General features: G+C 45.3%; 1 protein-coding gene across 1 annotated transcript in view; it reads right to left on the reverse strand.

Moving 5' to 3' along the window:
- Positions 1-7,057: 7,057 nt before the first annotated feature.
- GNA15 (G protein subunit alpha 15) overlaps positions 7,058-15,472 on the reverse strand; it is a 159,289-nt gene continuing 150,874 nt past the window's right edge. Inside the window, exon 7 of the mRNA XM_077475585.1 lies at positions 7,058-11,241. Within this exon, the coding sequence (XP_077331711.1) occupies positions 11,012-11,241 (230 nt within the window). The 3' untranslated portion in view covers positions 7,058-11,011. The remainder of the gene's footprint in view (positions 11,242-15,472) is intronic.

The following is a 15,472-nucleotide window of genomic DNA, read 5'->3' on the forward strand; positions in this document are numbered from 1 at the left end:
TCAAACCCCAAAGTATCATTGCTGTTTCGTGACAATCAGGAGATTGCTCTTCCAACCTTTAGATCTACCAGAGATTCCAGTGTTCATCCTAGATGTCAGGAAAGCTCTGAGAATATCTAGAAGTTACAGCTCCGTTCCGTCAGTCTGACCAGCTGTTCATTCTTTTTAGTGGAAAGAATAAGGGATTGCGTGCCTCTTCCAGATCTATCGCAGCATGGATTGTGCAGGCCATTCAGTGGGCCTACAAAGCTAAGGGCTTGGCGCCTCCTGAAGCAGTGACTGCTCACTCAACCATAAGTGTGTCTACATCATGGGTGTCTTCACGTCACATGGCTCCAGAAGTTATTTGCAAAGCAGCCTCGTGGTCTTCAATTAACACGTTCATGACGCACTTCTGCGTATAGCCAGCCTCTTTGTTTTCTGTTAAATTTGCTTTACTCACATTTTTGTAAATATTTTATTATATCTTTTCATGTGACAACACTGAAGAAATGACACTTTGCTACAATGTAAAGTAGTGAGTGTACAGCTTGTATAACGGTGTACATTTTCTGTCCCCTCAAAATAACTGAACACACAACTGTCACGGTACTACTTACAGTGAGCCCACAGGCGAGCAGGTGACACGGGGTCCCCCAGGGCATGGAGTCGAAGGGCCAGCCGGTATTCTGCCAGGAACCCCCTCACAAGGGTTTGGGCTTAGCTGCATGCTGACCCCAGGTCATGACCCCCGGGTTCACCCTGCTCACTAGGGAAGTACCAGAAGACACTGTTAGACTGATACTGATACTGATCCGGAACTGGATTGATCTGACAGAGAATAGGAAATGGACCAATGAAGAGAGGGGAAAATTTAATTGAAAGCACCTGGAGTCAGATGTGCTTGGTAGAGAACCAAACTCTCTCACCAGGCAGGAACTTAGGAGCCGGACGGTGATGACGATCTGCTGCCATTTTATGCCTGGAAGAAGCTAGATGAAGATTCCCAGAGACTTCTTTTCAGATTGAGTTGAAGGACCTTTGGGTCTCAGCTGCTGCTGGTACAAGAGGAGAAATGGGAACAGGAAAGGGAACAGATGGATGCTGCCCGTAAACAGTGAAGAAAGGAGATTTTTCCAGAACTGGCATTGGAGTGATGTTTAAGGCAAACTCTGCCCAGGGCCAAAGGTCCACCCAGTCATCTTGGGGGCACGGAGAAAACGTTCTACATTTTGATTGACACGTTCCCTTTGCCCATTGGACTGGGGATGAAAGGCAGATGAAAAATCCAATTTAATTCCAAAGGAGCTGGCCAAGGCTTTCCAAAACCGAGCAGTAAATTGAACTCCTCTGTCAGAGACGATATGTGAATGCATCTCATGAAGATGAAAGATCTCCTTAATAAAAGTCGTGGCAAGACTGGGAGCAGAAGGTAGGCCTGGGAGAGGAATCAAGTGACACATTTTGGAGAACCGCTCCACCGCTACCCAGATGACTGTAGAACCTGTTGAATGAGGCAGATCTGAGATAAAATCCATGTAAATACAATGCCAAGGTATATTGGGCACTGGTAAGGGCAAAAGCAGGGGCAGACGTGGAAGATTTGGATAGTACGCGAACCGTACTTGCTTGAACGTATTCCTTGACATCCTTACGAAGAGAAGGCCCCCAATAATGACGCTGAAGAAGATCACAAGTACGAGGTATGCCAGGATACCTAGAGAACTTGGAGTCATGTGCCCAAGCAAGGAGTTTGGGACGAAGTGCGGGAACTACAAAAGTTTTACCTGGAGGAGGCTGTGTAGACTGGAGCTGAGTAGTGGCTAGAATATGATGGGGAGGGATGATGGGACCAGGATCTAGGTGATTCTTAGAATCATTGACATCAAACGACCTGGGCAAGGCATCGGCTCGAAGGTTTTTGGCACCTGGACGAAAAGTAATGTTAAAATTGAAGCAGCGAAAAAGAGGGCCCAGCGAGCTTGACGTGGGTTCAAGCATTTCGTGGATTGTAAATACTGCAGATTTTTATGACCAGTATAGATAGTAATACAATGGGGGGAACCCTCTAGAAGATGTCGTCATTCTTGAAGAGCTAGTTTAATAGTGAGTAGCTCATCGTCCCCAATGGTGTAGTTCTTCTCCGCATCAGAAAACTTCTTGGAAAAAATCTTCAAGGCTCAGACTTGCCCTGCTGAGCTTGGAGTAGGACGGCACTGACTCCTACTGAAGAGGCATCTACCTCCAAAGAAAAGGGTTTTGTAATGTCCTGATGTAGAAGAATTGGGGCGGAGAGGAAGGCTGCCTTGAGTTTGCTTCAGGGGACCAGAGCCAAGCATTGACACCTTTGCAGCTGAGAGATGTAATAGGGGCCGAGTAGTTACGAATGAATTGGTGATAGTAATTGGTAAAGCCCAAAAAGCATAGGGTGGTTTTAAGACCAGAGGGCTGGGGCCACTCGGAGATGGCCCGAAGTTTGGCTGGGTCCATGAGGAGGCCTTGTGATGAGATTATGTAGCCCAGAATTGGAACTTGTGTTTGTTCAAATAGACATTTCTCCAATTTTGCATATAGACAATTGTCCTGTAGACACTGTAGAACAGCTTTCACATGAAGACGATGGGTAAGAAAGTCTGGTGAGAAAATAAGAATGTCATCTAGATATACAATAACACAGACATATAGAAGGTCGCGAAAGATCTCATTAACAAAAATTTGGAAGACTGCTGGGGCATTGCATAAGCCAAAGGGCATCACAAGATACTCATAATGCCCATCCCTGTTGTTAAAGGCGGTCATCCATTCGTCTCCTTCCTTATTAAATTGTAGGCCCCTCTAAGATCCAGTTTAGTAAATACATGAGAACCTCACAGTCTGTCAAAGAGTTCTGAAATTAAAGGAAGAGGGTATCGGTTCTTCACGATGATGGCGTTAAGACCCCTGTAGTCGATGCATGGACGGAGTGAACCACCTTTTTTCGCAACAGAAGAACCCGGCTCCAGCAGGTGAGTTAGATTTCCTGATGAAACCCTTTTGCAGGTTTTCCCGAATGTATTCGGACATGGCTTGTGTCTCGGGCATAGATAGAGAGTAGATTTGGCCTGGGGGAGGAGAGGTCCCAGGTAAAAGATCAGAAAACATCTCGGAAGGACTGATATTGGGCAGGCAACATGGGAATTGTGGAGGTCTCAGCAAGAGGAATGGAAGGAGGAGGTAGCACCTTGGAAATACATTGTTGCTGACATGGAGGACCCCAAGCCAATACTTGTCCAGAATTCCAGTCAAGATGCAGGGAGTGTTTCTGCAACCATGGAAGGCCCAGGATGATGGGACTGGAGGATTAAGGCAAAATTAGGAAAAAAATTAGAAAAAATTAGGAAAAAGGGAGCTCAGAAACAAATGTTGCTCAAGCAACCAGTAGCTGGTTTGAAAGGTATTTAAATAGAGAAGCACATGAGGGACTGGACAGGAAGTAGCAGGAAGGAATCATATATTAGGCAATAGGTGAGGGGCGGCGAAACCTATAGCTGCAGATTGCACAGAGCTGAACACCAGCTAGTGGAACAACAGGTGCCAGCCGACCTACAGCAGTAATGGTGAGACACAGATCAGTTCCGCAGCTGATCTGTGTCTAAACCGCTGGCAACAAAAGTCAGTACACCCCTAAGTGAAAATGTCCAAATTGGGCCCAATTAGCCATTTTCCCTCCCCGCTGTCATGTCACTCCTTAGTGTTACAAGATCTCAGGTGTGAATGGGGAGAAGGTGTGTTAAATTTGGTGTTATTGGTCTCAATCTCTCATACTGGTCACTGGAAGTTCAACATGGCACCTCATGGCAAAAAACTCTCTGAGGATCTAAAAAAAATAACTGTTGCTCTAAATAAAGATGGCCTAGGCTATAAGAAGATTGCCAAGACCCTGAAACTGAGGTGCAGCACAGTGGCTAAGACCATAAAACTATTTAACTGGACAGGTTCCACTCAGAACAGGCCTCACCATGGTTGACTAAAGAAGTTGAGAGCATGTGCTCAGCGTCATATCCAGAAGTTGTCTTTGGGAAATAGATGTATGAGTGCTGCCAGCATTGCTTGAAGGGGTGGGGGGGGGGGGGGGTCAGCCTGTTAAGTGCTTAGACCATACACTGCACACTGCATCAAATTGGTCTGCATGACTATTGTCCCAAAAGGAAGCCTCTTCTAAAGATGAAGCACAAGAAAGCCCACAAACTGTTTGCTTAAGACAAGAAGACTAAGGGCATGGATTACTGGAACCATGTCCTGTGGTTTGATGAGACCAAGATAAAATTATCTGGTTCAGATTGTGTCAAGCATGTGTGGCGGCAACCAGGTGAGGAGTACAAAAACAAGTGTGTCTGCCTACAGTCAAGCATGGTGGTGGGAGTGTCATGCTCTGGGGCTGCATGAATACTACCAACATTGGGGAGCTACAGTTCATTGAGGGAACCATGAATGCCAACATGTACTGCGACATACTGAAGTAGAGCATGATCCCTTCCCATTGGAGACTTGGCCGCAAGGCAGTATTCCAACATGACATGACAATGACCCCAAACACACCACTGCCTTGCTACAGAAGCTGAGGGTAAAGGTGATGGACTGGCCAAGCATTTTCCACACCTAAACCCTAATAAGCATCTCTGGGGTATCCTTAAACAGAAGGTGGAGGAGCGCAAGGTCTCTAACATCCACCAGCTCTGTGATGTCATCATGGAGGAGTGGAAGAGAACTTCAGTGGAAACCTGTGAAGCTCTAGTGAACTCCATGCCCAAGAGGGTTAGGGCAGTGCTGGAAAATAATGGTGGCCACACAAAATATTAACAATTTGGGCCCAATTTAGACATTTTCACTTAGGGGTGTAGTCACTTTTGTTGCCTGCGGTGTGTTGAGTTATTTTGAGGGGACAACGAATTTAAACTGTTATACAAGCTGTACACTCACTACTTTACATTGTAGCAAAGTGTAATTTCTTCAGTGTTGTCACATGAAAAGATAGAATAAAATATTTACAAAAATGTGAGGGGTGTACTCATTTGTGTGAGATACTATATCTTTTCTGTTGATAGTGCCAATTAAACCTTTTTTCTTTTGTCCAGCACTTTGCTCACCCAGGTGTGTATGGCTAGTTATTTCCCACACATAGGCTGCCATGGAGTCTGTCAGAAAAACTGAAAATTTCTATCAAATACTTACCGTAATTTATCTTTTCCTGATGGTCTCCATGGCAGCAGGAGTTCCGTCCCAGTGGCTGGAGTAGGCTAAATTATGGAACATGGCCTCTGGCCCGGAGCAAAGATTTATGGGAGAAGGGTCTTATGAGATATGAGGGGATGGGGTTAACCCACACGTAGGCTGCCATGGAGTCCATCAGGAAAGGAAAATGATGGTAAGTATTTGATAGAAATTTTCCATTTTATCACACGTAGGCTGCCATGGAGTCCATCAGGAAAGGAAAATGATGGTAAGTATTTGATAGAAATTTTCCATTTTATCACACCGTTCACATGCACTCACTATACAAATGAACACGAAGACAACTATGGCTTGGGATTTTCATTGATGGCTGCTTTGCCTTTCAAATTAGCTAATTACAGCATGTGTCATCTTGACTATTTTAGCCTTGTTATAAGCTTATTGGGCAATAAGAAAAGTGTGGTTACCCAAAGCAATTAATCAGAAATGTTTTTTTTTTCAGTAGCCTGACTACACAAAGATGTTAAAGTCTGAAATGTGATTATATAAGAAGGTAACATCAACTACAATTTTTTGCATTCTTAATTTTTTTTTTAAGTAGCAGCTGACAAATGTTTAAAGGTGAAAGCTGAAGGGTTGTCATACTTATGCTTTCTTAACTGAGTCAATGACCCAGAATTAGTGACGGGATAATGAGGGGGGCAGAGAGGGCACGTGCCCTGGGCACAATGTTGTTATGGGGGGGGGGGGGGCTGCAGGGAGCTTGCAGCTGCTCCTTTTTTCGACTATCTTATAAACAGGAGTGATGAGCAGTGTCACTCTTGTCAAAGAAAACGGCTCTCTATGTCAGGCAAGGCCACGTGCTACAGTCTCCACAGCTGCTAAAGGGATTCTGCTCTGTTCTTCCTTCAATATCAGCCTTCTGTCGGTGGAAGAGAGCAGGGAATCCACTGAGAACACACTTTTTTCTCAATACATATGTTCCGTCTCCTGCACTCCTACACTGCCATACCACACTGTAAGAGCCCTGGTCTGTTCCTTTCACCAACCCATTCCCTTCTACTGGTGCAGTAGTTCAGCCTGGCCAGTAAAAAAGACTGCTGTCCCCCCAGTCCAGACCAATAGAGATAGAAATAAAACAATGTTGCACTACCAATGGAAAACAACAAATAATAGCAGCCAGCATCAATAATGATAAAAATTGTGAAAACAGTGAAAGAAAATAAAAATGCAGTGCTAAGAGAATAAGTCTACCCAAAAGATACCTTTTAGGGAAGAACATTCACTAAATGTGTACGTGAATACAAAATATATGTGAATATATTAAATATGTACATCAACAACAAAAAAAAATGGGCATATCATAGTCCCATATATAAACAACTAGATCAACGTGGCCACACCTAAAGTCCTAGTCTAATCAGCACAAGTCTCCTCAATAGTTAACTTATCGTGAAACTCATATACAGTTCATATAAGAAATAACATTATGGTCAGTGAGGTCTCTATATAGGAAATAGCATGATGTAATTCTCCTAAAGGCTCAGATGGTAAGCATAACCCTACAAATGATAATGACAGATGTGCATTGGGTAATAAGAAAAAGGCAATGGGTACCTTTACCCCAGGGTGTGGACCCACACACCGACGGTGGTGAGTCAGTCAAGCATGGAATGATACCCCACAATGAGTCTTCCAACCAGGATTTCTTATAGACCAGGTAAGGCGTGACAGCTTCCACATCCAGGAAATTCCATATGGAATAGTAATTATTCGAATCCCAGAGAGATGGTATGTTACATCATCCACCCGGCAAAGTGTATCATGAGAAGAAAAAACTAAAAGGCCTCCACATAGAGCAGATAACTCCAGTATAAAAGGTTTATTGGAGTAAAATACTTAAAAAATGTACAACAGCATCGCTCATGAAGTGTACAAAACGTGATCGCAAACAGAGATAAAAAAGCGTGATATATCCAGCCTGGCAGGCTATGTACCCAATCAATAAAGAGCCAAGCCCCTTTAAACACTCCCAGTGGTAGGCAGCATAGGGTTAATGCTGCAGGGAAGCTGTTTAAAGCGGGAGTTCCGCCATTTTTTTTTCAAAAGCCAGCAGCTACAAATACTGCAGCTGCTGACTTTTAAAATAAGTACACTTACCCGCCCAGCGCACCCGCGATGTCGGCACCCGAAGCCGATCTCTCGATCGTCTCTCGGGTGCTGCCGCCGCCATCTTGGGTATGGGAATCAGGAAGTGGAGCCTTTCGGCTTCATTTCCCGGTTCCCTACTGCGCATGCGCAAGTCGCGCTGCGCAATAAGGATGGTCCCCGCTGTCTCTGGGATCCGTGTGTTTCCCAGCAGGCAGCGGGGGACTTTCGGAAAGGGGCGCAGATTCTGCGGAAAGGGGCATACCTTCTGCAGAATCTACGCCGGAAGTGGGTGCAGATACCTGTACTGTACAGGTACCTGCACCCCCTCCCCCCTGAAAGGTGCCAATTGTGGCGCCGGAGGGGGGGGGGATTCCAATGAGCGGAAGGTCCACTTTAGGGTGGACCTCCGCTTTAAGCTTAGGCTGGGCATAGATGGTTAGTTTTTTCTTCATTCCGTCACCAAGCTTAACAAAAAAAACATTCATTCATTCACACAAGTGAGGTGGATGGAGGAATACCCCCCCAGCGGGACATTGCATTTTGACACTCCCACTACTGTCTGAATATATTGTTCAGTGCCTGCAGTCGACTGGCCACAGTTGCTAATAGACAAAAGTTTTCCAGTGTGTCTGTTTGACAGAAGTCGCTTGGCTAATCTGTACTGTACTGGCCAGTTTTCCATCCATCTATGCCCAGCTTTAGAATTAGAGCAACAGACAAGGCTAATGGAGGCAGACTGTCTAGAAATGGGCTTGTTTAGTTAAATGCACCCACAGAGCCCCCCAACCTACCAACTCCCCTCTTTTATCCCACTGAATAGGATACCAAATTAGTCCTCCTCAGACTGACACCAATGACACAGCAACATTTTTTCCCTACCAACAACCATGCAGCAACATTTATTTTCCTACTAATGACGCAGCAGGAATTTTGTTTAAAATGACAATATGGACAAAGGGCATTTTTTCCTTCCAGTGACACCATCGACACATGAATTTTATTTTCTGTTCAGTGACACAATTGACGCAAGGACATTTTTTTGTTTTTCTGCAGTGACACCCTTGTTGACACGGGTACTTTTAAAAAAAAGGCAGTAAGACCCCTTTCACACTGGGGCGTTATTCAGGCGCTTTAGCGTTAAAAAAAGCGTCTGTAAAGCGCTTTAAAGAAGCCTCATCTGCAATCCCAATGTAAAAGCCCGAGTGCTTTCATACCGAGATCCCTTTCACACTGGGGCATTTTTCAGGTGCTTTAGCTTTAAAAAAAAAAGTGCCTGTAAAGTGCCTGAAAGAAGCCGCAACTGCAATCCCAATGTAAAAGCCTGAGTGCTTTCACACTGAGGCGCTGCGCCGGCAGGGCATCAAAAAAATTCCTGCAAGCAGCTTCTTTGCAGCGCTTTTGGAGCGGTGAATACACCGCTCCTAAAGCCCCCTTCCCATTGAAATCAATGGGAAGCGCCCGCAAAACACCTGAAAAGCGCTTTTGGCAGCAGCGCTTTGTGGGCGCTTTTAACCCTTTATTTGGCCACTAGCAGGGGTTAAAAGCGCCCCAATAGCGCTCAAAAAACGCTGGTAAAGCGATGCTAGCGCCACTTTACGAGCGTTTTTCGGGGGCTGACATTGTGAAAGGGCTCTTAAAGCACTTGGGCTTTCACATTGGGATTGCAGATGAGGCTTCTTTCAAGCGCTTCACAGGCGCTTTTTTTAACCCTAAAGCACCTGAAAAACACCTGAAAACACCCCAGTGTGAAAGGGGTCTAATAGTAGCTCCCAGGTTCTTTTAAACTACTTCATAAGAACTTTAAAAAAAAATGCCCTGTACATACATTCCGACCACAAAATCCATCTGATTTTTTCCAGTGGATTTTGTCCGAAACTTTCCGTCGGAAAAAGTCCAATAGAGCCCACACATGATCGGATTTTCCGACAACCTAATCCAATCGGACCATTTCCACCGGAAAGCCCGATCGTGTATACATGGCATAAGAATATTTTGAAGCTTGTTTGATTTAACATTAAACTACTCTGAAAAGAAAAGAGGGATCTTGCTGCAAGTGCATTGGTCTATAAAGATAAGGGAAGGTATTTGCTTTTGACATCTATATTTTGGATATATTTGTCAAAATGTGTTACAACATATGAAACTGATAAGCCGCATACATACGATCGGATTTTCCAATGGGAAACAGGCTGGTGTCGGAAAATCCGACCGTTTGTATGAGGCTTTAGGCTGCTTTCACACCATTAAGCGCTTTTGCACTGCTTTTCTTCCGCTAGTGGGGTGCTTTTAACCCCCCAAAAAAGGGTTAAAAACTCCCGTTTTGTGTTGCTTCTGAAGCACTTTTCAGGCTCTTTGGAAGCGCTGCACATTCATTGCAATGGGCAAGGGCGTTTTGGGAGGGCTGCATACAGTGCTCCCAAACCGTCCCAAAGTAGCTTCTCGCAGGAGCTTTCCGAACGTACTGCAATGGGAGGCAGTTTTCAGACACTTTACAGGAGCTATTTCTAGCACTAAAACGCCTGAAAACTGCTTCCGGGTAAAAGAGGTCTAACAATTAATTAGCCTGCAGCCTCTACTTTTTGCTCAGTACAACAACTGCACACATAGGGGGTTATTTACGAAAGGCAAATCCACGTTGCACTGCAAGTGCACTTGGAAGTGCAGTTGCTGTAGATCTGAGGGGAAGATTTGAAATGAGGGGAATCTCTGCTGATTTTATCATCCAATCATGTGCAAGCTAAAATGCTGTTTTTTATTTTCCTTGCATGTCCCCCTCAGAAATACAACGACTGCACTTGAAAGTGCACTTGTAGTGCAAAGTGGATTTGCCTTTCGTAAATAACCCCCATAGCCTCAATCAGGTGTGCTTAAATAGACTTCAAAACATGCAGTTACAGTCTTCTAGCTGAACAAAAATAAAAAAAACAAAAACCCATCTGTGGCCAGCCATACTATCTGTCTATTCATGCTCTCGGGATTTCTCTTGGATTTCCTTGGACTATGATTGTACTCTATGAAACAAGCTAAAAAAAAGCAACCACCTGAAAGCATGCAAATTCGTAGATGCATCTTGCTTACTTATTACTGTTACATGCCCAAGTTCCAACAATCACAGTTAGTTGTGAAAGCCTTTTGCCTGGTACACAATGCTTTTTTTTTTTCATTCAACCCAGTGGGCTGAACCAAAAAAACCTGAGGAGCTCAGATTTTTTTTTTGCCCAACGGAAGATTGGCTTCTGTTGGGCAAGGGCCTATACACACAGGTGGAATTTCGGACGGTTTCTACTGTACTGGCTGATTGTACTGGTCTTTAGTCTGTATCTTTTCACATAGATTTTTATATAATAGGATACACAATTGTTATGAAGTTACAGGAATACAGAGATGGAAGCTTGCTCAGAAAGCTCTGTCTTTTGGATCCACACACAGCTGTGACATGGCTCGTTTATCTTTCATAAAACATCCATCACGCAAGGAAGCCATATTGATCATGAGATTTGACCCAATGGTCAGCCAAGCCCAAGTCTTCTGTCAATTTCTGTGCATGATAACTGTTCAAATAGGTAAATACTTGAAAGGAGGTGCACCAATGTCTAAAGATACAATTCCTCTATGTTTGTGCAAGTGGCAGATAAATAAAGAAGCAAATTAGGGTTTTTGGCAATGGCAGTCATACAATTCCAAACTCTTTAAGATACTTTCGGAGTACATCTTCTTTTGTAGTTTCAAACACTCTTTGGATGTTTTTAGTTTCTGTAGCACAGGTTTCGTGGATATAAAGTGTACGCTCTGCATCTTTCTTATCCTTTTCTGAAAGATCCTGTGGTTTGGTTTTATTAAAGATATCTTTGTAGTAATCCCTGATATACTGTGTAGCAGCTTGAGCATCCTGACGAGGCCCTAGAAATAAAAAGAGGAAATTATACAACCCGTATGTTACTTAATATTTATATTATTATTTCTACAATCCTACATGTCATTTGCAGATTTGTGTCAAGCTTATGAGTATTTAATGCCTCTTGACGGACATATTTCATATCTACCTGGAGTTTAGCTTTAAAGCATATCTAAACTCAAGAAAAAAATGTCATATATTGTATCTTACCAGTCCTTAAATGCGTTGGATGTATTTTTTTTTATTCTTTTAGGCTAAGTAAAATTTCTGCAAACACAGAAAATTCTTGGTAATTTTGCCATAATTCCAGCATCCTTATAAATTCCTCTGCACTGGACTGGAATAGCAAACATTGTCATCAGATTTTACAGCTATTTCCTGTAATGGAAAGGAAGAGGGTTTTGTAGTAATTACAGCCTAATGCCGCGTACACACGATCAGACTGTCCGGCGGACTTAGCCCGGCGGACAAACCGCCGGACTTTGAAGCGGAGGTCCGCCGGACTTTCTGAACGAGCGGACCTGCCCACACACAACCGAACTTTACCGGCGGATATGGCAGGAGTCCACTGTACTTTTGAAATGAACGGACTTGCCCACACACGAAGGAAAGTCCGTTCATTTTGAACGCGGCTCCAGGTAGCCGGGACTAGCGAAGGAAGTCAATGTCGCAGCCGACGGCGGCGAGATTGACACGTCGCTGGCCCCATCACCTGGTATGGATTAAAGGGGAAGCCCTACGCCAAAAAAACAGCGCGGGGGTCCCCCCAAAGTCCATTTAAGACCCTTAACCGAGCATGCAGCCCGGCCAGTCAGGAAAGGGGGTGGGGACAAGCAAGAGCCCCCCCCCGAGCCGTACCAGGCCGCATGCCCTCAACATGGGGGGGTGCCTTGGGAAAGGGGGGGCCCTGCTGCCCCCCACCCCAAAGCACCTTGTCCCCATGTTCATAAGGACAAGGCCCTCTTCCCGACAACCCTGGCCGTTGGTTGTCGGGGTCTGCGGGCGGGGGGCTTATCGGAATCCGGGGGAGCCCCCTTTAATAAGGGGGCCCCCAGATACCGGCCCCCCACCCTATGTGAATGAGTAAGGGGTACAATGTACCACTACCCATTCACCTGGTGAAAAAAATGTAAAAAAAAACCACCACACAAGGGTTTAAAATAATTTATTGCACAGCTCCGGGGGTCTTCTTCCGTCTTGGGGGGTCTTCTCGCCAGACTCCTCCGCTATCTTCTGCTAGCTCTTTTACTAGCGGAGGAGCCCGGCTTTCTTCTTCGCCGCTGCCCGGGGGTCTTCTTCCAACTTCAATATCAGGTTCCCTTACCCGCAATGGCTGTGGCAGCACCGGACAACTGATGAAAACATCAGCTGCAGTGCCGACATTGAGGGACTGCAGGACAGGTAAGTGTCCATTTATTAAAAGCCAGCAGTTGCAGTATGTGTAGCTGCTGGCTTTTAATTTTTTTTTCCCAGAACACCACTTTAAAGTAGAACTATAGGCAAGGGAGGGTTATAACCCCTGTCAAATTTTTTTCACCATCTGTGTCCAATTGATTGATTTAAAAAAAACGTAAAAAAAAAGTTTTGCCTTTAGTCTTAACTCTTCTTTTTTCTATAGATATGTAGTAAAAAGGAAAAAAAAAAGAAAAACCCTATACTAGTCCTGCATTTGTCAGTGTATTTCTGGGAATGAAAACCAGGGGGCAGCCTCCTAACTGGTAAGGGGGACCAAATTCATTTCCAGTGACCCCTCCGGGTAATAGTGCTACATACAGTATCTCACAAAAGTTTTTGTAAATATTTTATTATATCTTTTCATGTGACAACACTGAAGAAATTACACTTTGCTACAATTTAAAGTGGTGAATGTACAGCTTTTATAACAGTGTAAATTTGCTGCCCCCTCAAAATAACTCAACACATAGCCATTAATGGCTAAACTGCTGGCAACAAAAGGGAGTACACCCCTAAACGAAAATGTCCAAATTGGGCCCAAAGTTCCAGCACTGTCTTAACCCTCTTGGGCATGGCGTTCACCAGAGCTTCACAGGTTGCCACTGGAGTCCTCTTCCACTCCTCCATGGCGACATCATGGAGCTGGTGGATGTTAGAGACCTTGCACTCCTGCACCTTCCATTTGAGGATGCCCCACAAATGCTCAATAGGGTTTAGGTCTTGGGGCATGCTTTGCCAGTCCATCACCTTTACTCTCTTACTCTCAGCTTCTTTAGCAAGGCAGTGGTCGTCTTGTGTGTTTGGGGTCATGATCATGTTGGAGCACTGCCCTGCGGCCCAGTCTCCGAAGGGAGGGGTTAATGCTTGGCTTCAGTATGTCATAGTGCATATTGCCATTCATGGTTCCCTCAATGAACTGTATCTCCCCAGTGCCGGCAGCACTCATGCAGCCCCAGACCATGACACTCCCACCACCATGTATGACTGTAGGCAAGACACAGTTGTATTTGTACTCCCCACCTGGTTGCTACAACACACGCTTGGCACCGTCTGAACCAAATAAGTTTATCTTGGTCCCATCAAACCACAGAACATGGTTCCAGTAATCCATGTCATTAATCTGCTTGTCTTCAGTAAATTGTTTCCGGGCTTTCTTGAACCTGGTCTTATGGGGTCCCTCGGCAGCTGTCTCGGCTCCCTCCCGCAAGGACTCCACAACTTCACGCAAGCTCCCTCGCATGATGTGGAGTGCTTGCGCTCCCATGATACAGCTGGCGGCCGTAGCCGCTCACTTTATCACTCGGCCCCGCCCCCCAGTGAGCCGAGTCATTGGATGTGATTACCAGCATCAGCACAAGCCAATGGCTGTGCTGCTTTCAATCCATCCACTATAGCCAATCAACAGCCAGGGTGAGCGGTGAAGAGGACGTCAGGGGCGAGTGTGGGAATTTCGAGGGGTCAGGTAAGTAAAACGGGGGGGCTGGGGGGCCAGCACTGTCGGATTTTTTTCACCTTAATGCATAGAATGCATTAAGGTGAAAAAACTTTTACTTTTACAACCCCTTTAAGAGTTGTGGCAGAACAGAGAACCCATCATACCAACTGGCTCCTGCAGGGGTAGCACTACATTTTAATTAACTATTTTAATTAGGAGAACACAATAAAAACACTCTAAATTTGGTGTTTATTTGTATATTTGCATACCACAAATTTCCTGGGCCCAAGGCCCCCTTTATCCAGACAGTGTTCCTGCTGGCCTGCCGATCACACAGGAAGAGGAGGAGGAGGAGGAGGAGGAGGAGAATTGTGTCAGCATGGAGGTGGAGCCTGGCACTCAGCAGCAGTCTTTTAGGGATCATTTACAGTGCCAAGAAACCCGTGGACTTGTATGTGGCTGGGAGGAGGTAGCTGCGGATCATGTCGTCCTTAGTGGCCCAGAGGACTCCAGACCGAATGCCTCAGCTAACCTATGCTGCACGGCCTCCCTGATCCTGCAAAGCCTGCAGAAGGATCCTCATATTCACCAGATCAAGGAGAGCGATCATTACTGGCTGGCAACTCTCCTTGATCCACATTACAAGGGTAAGGTTGCAGACCTTATCTTGCCCTCGTAGAGGGAGCAGAGGATGAGACATCTTTGGGGGGCCTGGCAGAAAGGTCTGTGCAACGCGTTCCCAGAGACTGGGAAGTTACAAATTAATGGTCCTGGACAACGTGTTGCTGAGGCTTCAGTCAGTCACAGAAGGAGCGGTGGAGAAGGTGTCCGTCTGACCAATGCATTCAGACAATTTTTTAGTCCGCAGCCCCAAGGTATGATCGGTTCCAGCAACCATCGCCAGTGTCTGATTTACATGGGGCAGGATCAGACTTTGACACCTTTCCCACCAAAAATCCTCTGGGTTACTGGGTCTTGAGGATGGATCACTGACCAGAGCTTGCACAGTATGCAATTGAGCTACTGGCCTGTCCTGCATCCAGCGTTCTTTCGGAACGCACATTCAGTGCTGCTTGAGGCTTTGTAACCGATCACAGGGTGCGCTTGTCCACTGACTCGGTTGATCGACTGACCTTCATAAAAATGAAGTCTTGGATCACCACCAGCTACCAAGCACCTGAAGCTGATGTAACCGAATAATTTTTTTTTAAATGTCAGATCCCTTCAAGACTGCCTATGCTGATGCTGATTGACTATCCTGTTATGCTGACTGACTATCCACTTCCTCCTCAATGATCCTGCTGACAGCTTGGAAGAACATTTTTAGTTCTTTGCGCTAAGGCCAA

The sequence above is a fragment of the Lithobates pipiens genome, unplaced genomic scaffold (assembly GCF_037356315.1).
Source record: "Lithobates pipiens isolate NorthernLeopardFrog02 unplaced genomic scaffold, aLitPip1_a1.2 Scaffold_13, whole genome shotgun sequence".
Lineage (NCBI taxonomy): Eukaryota > Metazoa > Chordata > Amphibia > Anura > Ranidae > Lithobates > Lithobates pipiens.